The 12,343-nt window shown below is 40.3% G+C and overlaps 1 protein-coding gene across 1 annotated transcript; it reads left to right on the top strand.

The window, feature by feature from the left end:
* Window positions 1-1,265: 1,265 nt before the first annotated feature.
* On the top strand, window positions 1,266-3,498 carry tent5aa (terminal nucleotidyltransferase 5Aa). The gene is made up of 2 exons (XM_077721807.1): window positions 1,266-2,200; window positions 2,521-3,498. Exons 1-2 carry the CDS (start codon window positions 1,787-1,789, stop codon window positions 3,298-3,300), a joined length of 1,194 nt encoding a protein of 397 aa, XP_077577933.1. The 5' UTR covers window positions 1,266-1,786; the 3' UTR covers window positions 3,301-3,498.
* Window positions 3,499-12,343: the final 8,845 nt, after the last annotated feature.

The following is a 12,343-nucleotide window of genomic DNA, read 5'->3' as shown; positions in this document are numbered from 1 at the left end:
GAAATGAAGGATTCGCTTTGTTAGACTGATTACTGTCGCTTCTGCTCTCCAGAGACCCCCACAAAGTCCCGTCCGACAATTTCTTGACAGGAGCGATTCTACAGATATCTTTTTAACGACTGTGTCTGAAGCATTTCGATTGAAAAACAGGAAGGAAATTACATTATTGTCAGTCATGCGTCTGGCACTCAAACCACAGTTAAAACCTTTGTCTGTAAGCAGCACATGGAAAACCAAAGCAAAACTAAGGTGACTTCCCTGGAATTCAAGTTATCTCTGTAAAGAAAGCTTGAAGAGGCACTGGAGGGGACATAAATGAGTGGATTTTTGTCTCCTAGCCATGCAGTAAATCAGATTTTTTCACGAGGTTGTCACCTTAAGTGAGACCCCTGACACTCTTTAGCCTTGTCTGGTTGTTTCTGAAGATATTATTCATCAACAGATCTGTGTCAAATGCAATTTTTGCTCCTCTGAACTCAGCATGAAATAAAAGGAAATCTCATGATGATAACTATCAAATGATCATATGAATTGTAAAGAATTCTTGAGGATAAAAACAAGAGAAACATGAAACGAGGCAAAGAGCCACAATATATATAGAGCCACGTGTTCGCCACCACTAAATAGCAAGTTGGATCTCGCAAGGGCACGTGTAGTTTTTCTTGAAAGTTGGAATATATACTGAAAAGGCATCAAGTCATAGATAGAGAGAGGGGGTGAGAGAGAGAGAGAGAGAGAGAGAGAGAGAGAGAGAGAGAGAGAGAGAGAGAGAGAGAGAGAGAGAGAGAGGAGAGAGAGAGAGAGAGAGAGAGAGAGAGAGAGAGAGAGAGAGAGAGAGAGAGAGAGAGAGAGAGAGAGAGAGAGAGAGAGAGAGAGAGAGAGAGAGAGAGAGAGAGAGAGAGAGAGAGAGAGAGAGAGAGAGAGAGAGAGAGAGAGAGAGAGAGAGAGAGAGAGAGAGAGAGAGAGAGAGAGAGAGAGAGAGAGAGAGAGAGAGAGAGAGAGAGAGAGAGAGAGAGAGAGAGAGAGAGAGAGAGAGAGAGAGAGAGAGAGAGAGAGAGAGAGAGAGAGAGAGAGAGAGAGAGAGAGAGAGAGAGAGAGAGGGAGAGGGAGAGGGAGAGGGAGAGGGAGAGGGAGAGACAGAGAAAGTGAGAGAGACAGAAAGTGAGAGAGATATAGAGCGAAAGAGAGATATATAGAGCGAAAGAGAGAGAGATATAGAGCGAAAGAGAGAGAGAGATATAGAGAGAAAGTGAGAGAGAGGCAGGGAGACTGAGCAAGAGAGCAATTGAGAGAGAGAGGGGAAGAGAGAGAATTGTGAATCGGGGTGTCGTTTTTTCATGCAAATTATTGGGCAACTCCAAATCCTAGGCGTGTCTTTGAGGAATGGAGCCGGATAAGCCAAGCAGCTCCTGTGTCATTCATATAGCACCTTCAAAGAGCCTGTGCGCACACATCCGCCGCAGCACTGGAGCAAACGCTGGTAAAGCACAACGTCGTGCTTCACTTTCCACGGGAGCGTCTTTTTGACTGAGCGCACTTCAGCGCAAACTTCAAGTGAGCAGTTGCGGGGCGAAAAAAAACACGCGCACACACTTGTTGCGTAAAAGCGACATTGCACACTCTTGTTTTTTTACGTCCATTTGTTTTCTTTGTCTAAATGCTACTATTCAATGCACACGGCGTTCAAGTCAGCACAAGAAGCTGAACCCGAGCGTCATTGCGCATTGACTCCATTGTTGGCATTTGTTTTGAAGTTGAGAAACTCGGGTTCGATTCCTGCGCCAGGATGACGGAGAGCGACAGTAGCCGTCTCCCGGAAACAGAAGGCTCCAATGTCAGCGTCTTGAGTTGGGAACAAGTGCAGCGTCTGGACGCCATCCTGACGGACACCATCCCCATCCACGGACGGGGCAATTTCCCCACGCTGCAGATGCAGCCCCGACAGATTGTCAAAGCGGTCCGCAGCAGGATGGAGGAGAAACAAATCCACGTCCGGGACGTTCGGTTAAACGGTTCTGCGGCCAGCCACGTACTTCACGAAGACAATGGCTTGGGTTTCAAGGATCTCGATCTTATTTTTTGCGCCGATATGAAAGGAGAAAGGGACTTCCAGGTTGTCAAGGACATTGTTCTGGATTGTCTTCTGGACTTTTTACCAGACGGTGTGAATAAAGAGAGGATTACCCCTTTAACGTTAAAGGTAGGCTTCCAGATTACAAATAATTTTGCAAAATCAGCCATATTGATTTTATATTTACACGGTGAGATTTAATTACAGTCTTGCAATTATATTGCAAGCACTTTATTGGAAATTTGATTCATTCGGTGATACTAAAGGATGCCGGAGAGGATTAAGTTAAACCAATTTGAAAGGTAACTTGAGCTCGGAATTGTAGATCTAGTACTATCCGAGGATAATCTTTGGTTCCGCAAAGAAGAATATATTGGAAAAGCTACAACTAATTGCACTTTTGCATGTGCAATATGTTTCTTATCCTTGCAATATCTTGCCTCTCACAGGAAGCCTACGTGCAGAAGATGGTGAAGGTGTGTAACGACTCAGACCGCTGGAGCCTCATTTCTCTCTCCAACAATCGGGGCAAGAATGTCGAGCTGAAGTTCGTCGACTCTCTTCGCCGTCAATTTGAGTTCAGCGTGGACTCCTTCCAGATCAGGCTGAACTCCCTCCTACTCTTCTATGAGTGCTCCAAGAACGCCATGACCGCGACTTTCCACCCTACAATTATGGGCGAGAGCGTATTCGGTGACTTCGGCCAGGCCTTGGATCACCTACGTCACAAGATCATCTGCACCCGCAACCCGGAGGAGATCCGAGGTGGCGGCTTGCTCAAGTACTGTCACCTACTGGTGAGGGGCTTCCAGGCCACGTCCGAAACGGAGATGAAGTCCCTGCAGCGTTACATGTGCTCCCGCTTCTTCATCGACTTTCCCGATATTGGCGAACAACAGCGCAAGCTGGAGTCCTACCTTCAAAACCACTTTGTGGGCCTGGAGGACCGCAAGTACGACTACCTGATGACGCTCCACGGGGTGGTCAACGAGAGCACGGTTTGTCTCATGGGACACGAGAGGCGACAAACCCTAGGGCTCATCGCCATGCTCGCGGTTCGCGTTCTAGCCGAGCAGAACGTCATTCCCAATGTGGCCAACGTCACCTGTTACTACCAACCTGCTCCTTATGTGGCAGATGGTAATTTCAGTAACTACTACGTTGCCCAGGTGCAGCCAATGTTTGCCTGCCAGCAGCCTGCCTACTCCACCTGGCTGCCCTGCAACTGAGCAAACCCAGAGTGGAGAAGAAGGTGAAATTTATTTGATCAGGAGCACAGTTGTCTACAAACTAACTATTTGGCAGCTGCCAGTAAAGGGAGTCTTTTATTTTAAAAATGTTTTGCATCAAAGCTTGTGTTTTTTGTTCATACTTTGAGTATGACTGATAAATAGATAACAAAACAGTAAACTTTCAGCCAATGTGAATATCTCTTGATTTTTAGAATTATTACATTCGTCACAATCAACAAGTGAACGCAAAATCTGCATCAGTGCCTGGTGAGTTGACATTAACGCCAGGTCACATCTGAAGGGAAATACATCAACCAATCTAACCTATTTTCAATGTAGGGACAATAGAATCTGCCATTTGAATTAATTGGCTTATTAAATCAGCAACTCCTTTTCATTTGTATCGATGTGGTTGTTATGGACCAAAGATTTTAGACTTTTTCTTACTTTGAAACCCTGTTTTGTTTCAGGGAGCAAAGCGAAAGCTCTTTCTATTTATACATACGAATGTGTGCTTAAGTGCCTATCGCCAGAAAAGAACGAGCAGGCACCAGGAAGGCTATTGCGTATATGTGAGATACACCTGCAAAGACCAGTATTTGCAAAAAAAGACCATGACTCATGTTTTGTATAAAAGCAGAAATGGGCATAGATTATCTCATCTCATTTTCCAAACTGCTTTATCCTCACTAAGGCCATGGGGGGTGCTGGAGCCTATCCCAGCTGAGTTCGGGTCAGAGGCAGGGGACACCCTGAAATGGTGGACAGACAATCGCAGGCATAGATTATAATAACCAGGAAGTATAGAGTTAAGAACAGTATAGTATCCTCAAACCCTCATTTATCATTCGCCCCACCAAGAATTCTGATATTGTTTGTAACAAATGAAAGCACTTGACCAAAGTAAAACTCAAAGTTATCAGTATATTTTGTAGGAAATAGGCTGATTCCCTCCCCCCACTCCCCTCTCACCTGGGAAACTGCACCAAGTTCATTCAGGTCAGAGGTCAATAGCCACTTTGATAGCATAAGCAATTATGTACTTGAAGCCATCCTACATGTTCAGGGTGTACAAGAGATCCATTTCATGTTCATCTATGTGTATTATAAAATTTGTTCTGTTTTGGCTTATGCCAGGTTCCATAAAATGTTGTACCACAGGTAGCGTATAATTCTTACCTAATGTAAAAACAACAATAATGACAAGAGGCTCCTTGGCGGTGCTACAAAGCGACGAAATGAGAGTAAATACTGTCAATCAGAGGGAGTCAGACAGAGCTGCTGCTTGAAGAATATTTGCCATGACACCTCAGTTGATAAGACACTATTTGCTGTAGCACCCTGACAGGGAATTCCTCAGCTGCTACTCAAGCGGTCCGGTTTGTTTTGCCTCTGCAGATGCTCTTTCGAGAGTTAAAAAAAAATACTCTGCCAAATATTTTGAGGATCCGCTGTGGTAGGAGGTAGTACATTGATAAAAGCTGTTGATTTGGTCTTGGATTACGAATGTGTGGCAATAGATTGTGTTTAAAAAACAAAGGCAGAGAGAAATACGTAAGGGAGAAAAAAACAGAGCTGGAGAGTATCTGTCTGGAGAGATGGGTGCAGCTGGTGACGGGGTTTCTCATCTCGAGAGCTGCCCTGCTTCAATGTGCAAACTGGATCACAAAATAATGACAGTGCTGCTTCCACCAAAAGAATTATTGCTTTTTTTATCACCAGATTTCTTTCAAGAGAGAAAGAAAAAAAATCATGGGAATGTACAACAAATCTTTGAGCTGAAGTGTTGTAATGTAGCTGCTTATTTAATGTCTTGAATGCTACATGTAGCCACATTTTAATACAATGTACATACATTATTACATCCTCCAGCTTTGCCAATTCACCTAATTCACAATCTGCCTGTTAAGTATTGATTGTGCTTATCAACTTGACATTATGGATTGCTGCATTGTCCTCACTTTTGTTGGTTCCAATATGTTCCTGATGCAGTGTTTCATAGAACAATATGGAAAACAAAGATTAAAGTTCATCGTCTTGTATATGTACTTTTTTTTCTCAAATCAATGTTTATCACTAAAGGAGACTGCCTATTCCGCAGCGATTTTGAATCTGTGATCAGACTTTCATGGATATGTTCTCTATAGCTTTTTGCTATGTTATGTTTTATGTCCAATGGGTCCAAATTTAATGATGTTTTCATCAATAAAATATATGAGAATAACGACGGATGTCTCATGTCCTGCCTTTGCTCTTTTCCACCCCATTAGTTTTAATCAAGTCATTTTCACTGATCAAAGTCAAATGGATGTGCCTTCATCCTGATAGCTACATATATTTATCCTAGTGGAGTTTAAGTAAGAAAAATGGATCAGAAGTTTTGTATAAAAGCGTTTTCTTATTGAAAATACTTTTTTCTATTCCGCCTGACCCTTTTAACTGCCACCACAATTCTTCCTCTGCACTCACTCACTGCTTGACCCTGTTGCGTAGATGTGGAATTTACCAAACAAATCCATAGGAGATTTTACCATCAATCTTGAGCTGGACAGGTATGTACAATAGAGGCATTATTCTCTTGATATCTCCTTTAGATCCGGATGTATCTTTTGCTATTAATGAAAATCCAATATTCATTCATTTTCCTTAGCGCACCAACTAGCCAATCCAAGGGCAGGAGATGAACAACCAACCATTCATGCTAGCACTAATTCCTCAAGACAATTTAAATTGTTAATCTGCCTATTTTTCATGTTTTTAGAATGTGAAGAGAAACTGGAGCATCTGGAGAAAACCCACACCGACACAAGGAGTAGATACACATCTGCATACAGGATGATTGGAATTTGCAATCCTAGAACTATGAGGCAGCTAACCAGTCTTCCACCATGTCACTTTCTGTCTGTCTGTCTGTCTCCCCATCCATTCATCCGTCCAACCATTCATCCATTCTTCCATCCTTCCATCCATCCACCCATCCATCCACCCATCCATCCATCCATCCATCCATCCATCCATCCATCCATCCATCCATCCATCCATCCATCCATCCATCCATCCACCCATACACCCACCCACCCACCCTCCCATCCATCCATCCATCCATCCATCCATCCATCCATCCATCCATCCATCCACCCATCCATTGATCGATTGATCTACCACAGCCCAGATTTTGATGGCTACCTCCAGCCATAATAGCCACATCATAAAGCTTGAATCACCGCAGACTAGTTACTTAAACTTGACAATGAGTTCAAAGTACTCAAACAGCCTCCAGTTACCAGATCTCAACCCAATAGAGCACCATGGGGAAAGGCTTGTTATCATGGATGTGTAGTCGACTAATCTGAAACATCATGTCGAAATGGACCGAAAGCCTCCTAAAAAAATCCTCAGTGAGTGAATGTATAATTTTAAAAATATAATACATAATTATATAGAAGGTTTTATTACAGCTACAAGTGATTTTACGAAGTGTGAGACAATATTTTGATGAATTGCATCCTAGCTGAGGGGAATCTTGTGCAACTCCCAATTGGTGTAATTTTAGGGTGTTTAAACACTATTTTCATCATTCTCAGAGGCGTAAGGAATGCACAATCTGCATACTAAAATACTTTGTGCGACAGTATTTCACATAAAAAAGGTCAAATTTTTAAAATGTATGTATTTGTTTTCCGTATAGTATATTAGTTTATTTATATATAGTAGAAATCTGATGACTTAAACTCACAAGCAAAAATATATCATTATATCGATATATCAAAATATATCCTAATGTTATGTTACATGACAATAAGAGTTGATTATTGAATTATTGCCAATTTGCAAAGGAAATATTGGGAGAAAAGTCTAACTTAGTAAAACATTTGAAGTTGATGTGGATTTAAATTGGGTTTTATTAAATTGGTCATCAATTTAGTGAGCCGAGCACGTTTGTCTGGTGAGATTGTCTGTGCATTTAAAAATGCAAAGAACTTATTTTTGTCAGAGGTTTGGGGCTTTACTGTTTATAATAGTTTAAACTGCGAACTTTGAAAGTATAATTAAAATGTTGCATTGTAGAGTGATCCTTTACCCACTTATCTCAACCTTCAATATTTATCATATCCCAAATTAGGGTAGCGAAATCGGATAGAAGTAAATATATGCAAATCTATGATTTTTTTAAACCTTAAAATGTACATTTAACATGCACAAAAAAACTGCGTATTTCCATTCAAAAGATGCCAAAACAGGCTGAGGTTTAAGTTGTGTTTCCCTGTGAGAAGTATTCTTCATCTTATTTGGAAAATTGAGTTATTTTAAGTACGCCGTGATAAAATGAATAAACATTAAGGGGAGATGTAAAAAAAAATGTAATATGGACACAATACATCTTTACTATACTTGCCTGCATAATCAGTCCTTTAACTGACCTTTGTACGTTTTTTTTGGTCGGGTCTGTGAAGGGAAAGATAGGCCACCTGCCATTTGAGCCAAACATATATTTATGTTTTATATGGGTGAAAGATAGTTGTGGTGTGCATTCTCCAAGAAACCAAGTCTAAATGCATCCAAACTTTGTTCACCAAAAAAAAGAAGAGTAAGAGTTTCTCTTTTCACTGACGTTGCTATTCAGATGCTTTTTAGATGAGTTCCCTGCTGTGAGAGCCTGTTGGTCCCAGCAGGCCCAAGCAGAAACTCATTCAATAGTGGCCATCTACTGTCAGACTAAACTGAAGCTGAATGTGAAGAAATTTGCAAACACTGAAAATCTTTCTTTTTTAAATGAATCTCCGCCTGTTCATCAAACTTTCTCTGATTAGAATCCCGCTCATAGCGAGCAGCTGCACATTGACAATCAAGTAGAAGTTCCATATGGAGTACAATCAGCTAATGGTTGTCAGATTGGGGGAAAAAAAGATCTGGATCAGACCACATTTCACTGTAATTCAATGTATGACACAGTATTATATTTTCTGAATGGGATCAGATTATTAACACACTCACTTAATTAAATTAGTTATTACCCCCAGCCATAACAATCTGACAGGCTATGGTTGATCAGGAATTTCCATAGTCAAACTAATCATGCATACATGGGTAATGTATAGTTGGCAAATATCTGACTGAGTTGATCTAGTTTAGGCTTGTTTGAGATTAGATTATGAACCAATGTATTGGTCGGAAAATCATCTGTCAACAATCTAAACCCTTTATGTACATTCTGGCATTCTTTACCATTCGGTGTATGTGCAGTAGTCTAGTCAGTATTAACAAATGACGATCATGGAATGTGAAGGTGATTTGAATCACAGTTGTGACTGACAATCCTCATTTTTAACATTCTTGAGTTGTAAAAAGAAGCACTGTGAACTTGAAAACAATGATAACTACCTTGAGTTTGCCAATGTTACCAAGGTGTGAATGTGTGAGTCTATAATTCTCCTTAAAAGCAAAAGAACTCAAACGAAAACTATTGTACACAGACAGACTTTATTTTTTGATAGCCATGGAGTTGAACTCTCGCAAGGGTGCTGGAATTTTGAGGCCCCACTGAATAGGCTCTTCTATCATAACAGTTGTCCAGTGTATGGAAAATGCCACTTTCAAACAGCAAAGAAAACCCACATTGTCTCCCTGTCGCTTATTTTGGTTTTGCTTTATATAAAGACGTGGCTTCTCTTACAACCTTAAAATACATGTGATTATGTTCTAGATATAGAACTATCTGAGAAAAATGTCCTTAGTAACATCACATGTTTAATTTGTGCCATGCTGTACAGTAATTCTCCCTAATTAGAGCAGGTTTCTCTTTTCATTTAATTCTCCATTTAACTTTCTATTCAATATAAGCTACACACCTTCTTAGTTATGAAATTTCCCGAATACAGAATGAATAAAGTCATCCAATCCAATGATAGGTGACAGACAGGTGAGAAAACCAGTGTGTTTGCTTTTGGGAAAGTGTCTCATATTAACCAGAACCACAGATGAGCTGTATTTGCACCCATAGCTTTTTTCCACCAATTCCTTTTCAAGCACAACTTAATTCCCACGTTAGAGACCCTTCTTATTTGTGGTAAATTCTTTAAGTCGTTAAGTTATGTAGAGAAAGCACCAAAGGGGCTTGAATCCAGACTCCTTAATTTGGAATGGAGCATCAAACAATAATTCCATTTTAATTTGAGGGAGCTGTGAGTTTAACTTTCCAGTTGTCTGAGTTGTGAAAGACCACACTGACGTACCTCAAAGAGTTGGCAGGAGGAGGGTGAGAGCTAAAACAGACTGCAGCGTGAATCCCTGTATAATTATCTGTTTTACCTTTGAGTAAACAGCGCAGCTGCATAGCTTAGATACTTTTCATATACGTATCCTCCAGTCTGTCCTTCCTGATTGTCTGAGAGCTCAACTATCCTCTGATGTCTTTTCCACTGCAGGGGTTGGAGAGTGACCTTCTTGGGATTTCTCATCGTTTTCCCTCTCAGTTGGAGAGAAGAATATTTTCCAGATGCAAGTTTTTATGGAGACACGAGAGTTTGGAGAGTGGTCTTTACCATACTGACAGCTGGGTTTGGACCGGCAAAGTTCCGCTAGGGTATTTATTAATGTGGTGTCTAGTCTCAGTAATTGGAATTTTTTTGTATGTACATACTTTTTGTGTATATCATTGAGGGGGAGTGATAAGCTCAAGCAGACAGTATAAGAGCAAAGTTGCAAATGAAATTCCTCCAGAGTTACATTTACAAACTGTTAAAAGCTATTAAAGATATATAAAGTTTTAATGACTGTCAGTAAAAGGTCACAGACCACCAGACACAAGTCTCTTAAAAACTTTAATGGAAAAAAAACATACTGAAATAAAATCATATTCACATTAGGCTCTCTGCGAGAACAAATATTCCATGTGGGAGTAAAGTTTAAGATTTCTCGCTTTTACTAGAGGGCTTGCAAAAAGACAGCGATATAAACTGAATGTAATCAGTGATAATGTGTTCATAATTTGCTGGACATGTATAAATATGCTGCTTGGAAAGACGACAGAATGGATTGTTTATCAAATGAATGCTGCAAACTCCTTAACACTGAAAAGAGAAGCTGGGTTGCTCAATGAGAGTTGAGGCACCCTTGGTATGAGGAAGTACTTTGTTAGCAGAGCTCATGCACAGGTTATGTGAAGTTTGCAAAGGTGGTCTGCACCACGAAATGGGCTGATAGACTGCTCGCACCAGTTTCAGTTTGGTAGCTCTGGCTACTCCACTCTATCCCTAGCCAATCATAGTTGGTGAAAAGCAATGACGTATCCCTACGCCTGCGAGAAGGCAACTCAAAATCTGATTGGTTAAAAGCAACAGTCTTATCGACGCTTGTTTGATGCAGCAGAGCCCGCAGAACTGATTGTGAAAGCTTTGAGCCATATTTCTGACCCTGGCAACAAAAAATGGCTGAAATGTGATTGGTTAAATGCTTCAATATGAAAACACACATCTGGAAGCAGTGCAACCAGAGGGAAAAGCAATGAAAGGAAGCGAACAGACAATTTGGAATTATTTAATAAGTATTCATGGACAAAATATAATTAACATCAGTCTGTAATTCAGATATTTCTGAGGCCAGCAGAGAAGGCCTTTAAGGCCCTGACGGCACACCACTGAAGGCAATATACTACGAAGATCTCAAGTTGGCCCTTACATGTTTGGATTTTTATGAATGCGGCCCAATTTTGCACCCCCCATGCACTAGATCAGTGATTTTCAACCACTGTGCCGTGGCACACTAGTGTGCCGTGAGAGATCGTCAGGTGTGCCGTGAGAAAATATCCAATATCCTTTTTTTTTAAATTAACATTTATTAATAGTTTTCTGCAAATATGATGTAATTGTCCAGTGTCCGTGCTGTAGTAAATATACTATACAGAGTGTCATTTTGTAAAATTTTTGGTTAGTGGTGTGCCACAAATTTTTCCAATGTAAAAAATGTGCCGTGGCTCAAAAAAGGTTGAAAAACACTGCACTAGATAGATATTTAAAGGACAGCTATTAAAGAAAGTGTTTTGCTGAGTGGTTTATAAGATGTGTGGTGTTAGTGTTCAGCTATTCTGAAAATATAGTGTTTTGGGCAGCTGTACACATGCAACTCATTGTAAGCAGTTAACAACATGCGTGGGGTGTAACAATGCCATAAAATATAACTATTTCAAATTAGTGCTGCAGCATAAAATAAAGCCCAGCCTGAAAACTAAGCATGTGACAAAAATGCGCTCATTATGTTCTTTGCAGGAATTTAGTAACAGTTTTTTTTAATCCCTTTTTTATCCTCTCTTCCTCTTATCTTTTTTTTCTTTCCTTATTCAAAGCAGCCATTACAGAGTTCTGAGAACACACTGTGGTCATACTGGTTCACACCCACAGCTGTGATACCCTGGAGACAAAAAAATAACACACTCACACACATAATCCACAAATAAACTGCACTCATGTGCTTGGTTTTGCAGGGTAATGGGTTGAATAAAGTTCATTTTAATAGGATTTTCAACAGTCTATCGTCATCATATCAGTCCTGCAGCTATCAAACTTGTGTTTATCTGAAGGGTGGAAAACTTTTCACTCATCTCAAATCTCTGTTTGAGGAATGTGCATACTCCTTCCAGCTATAGTCTTTGGAGATGAGCTCAAGCGAATGGCAACTTTGTAGTGGGCGGAGACACTGCTTAAGTCTCCCTTCCAAACATTATATTATTCTTGTGGTGAGAGAGATCATGTGTCATCTAATGCATATTCCTAAAATATTTTTTAACTACAACATTGAGGACTCCTATGGATTTAAATTATTTATGTCGCTGTTTAACTCATTTTAGCCTTGATATCTAAAACTGTATGACACACCCTAAAAATATCAATTGCTGTTCTTGTAATAATTTTAACATCTGACCATTTGCTGTTTTAGATGAGTGTACAAACACAAATAGAGCTTGAAAACTATATAGTGTCACATGTCATTTCAACCCATTAAGAAAACACCTTTTCACCAATCTGGCTCTCTACAGGTATAATTG

Source organism: Stigmatopora nigra, chromosome 7 (assembly GCF_051989575.1).
Source record: "Stigmatopora nigra isolate UIUO_SnigA chromosome 7, RoL_Snig_1.1, whole genome shotgun sequence".
In the NCBI taxonomy this organism is placed as follows: Eukaryota; Metazoa; Chordata; class Actinopteri; order Syngnathiformes; family Syngnathidae; genus Stigmatopora; species Stigmatopora nigra.
The sequence above is the reverse complement of the archived record's forward strand: the minus strand, read 5'-3'. Positions and strand labels throughout refer to the sequence as shown.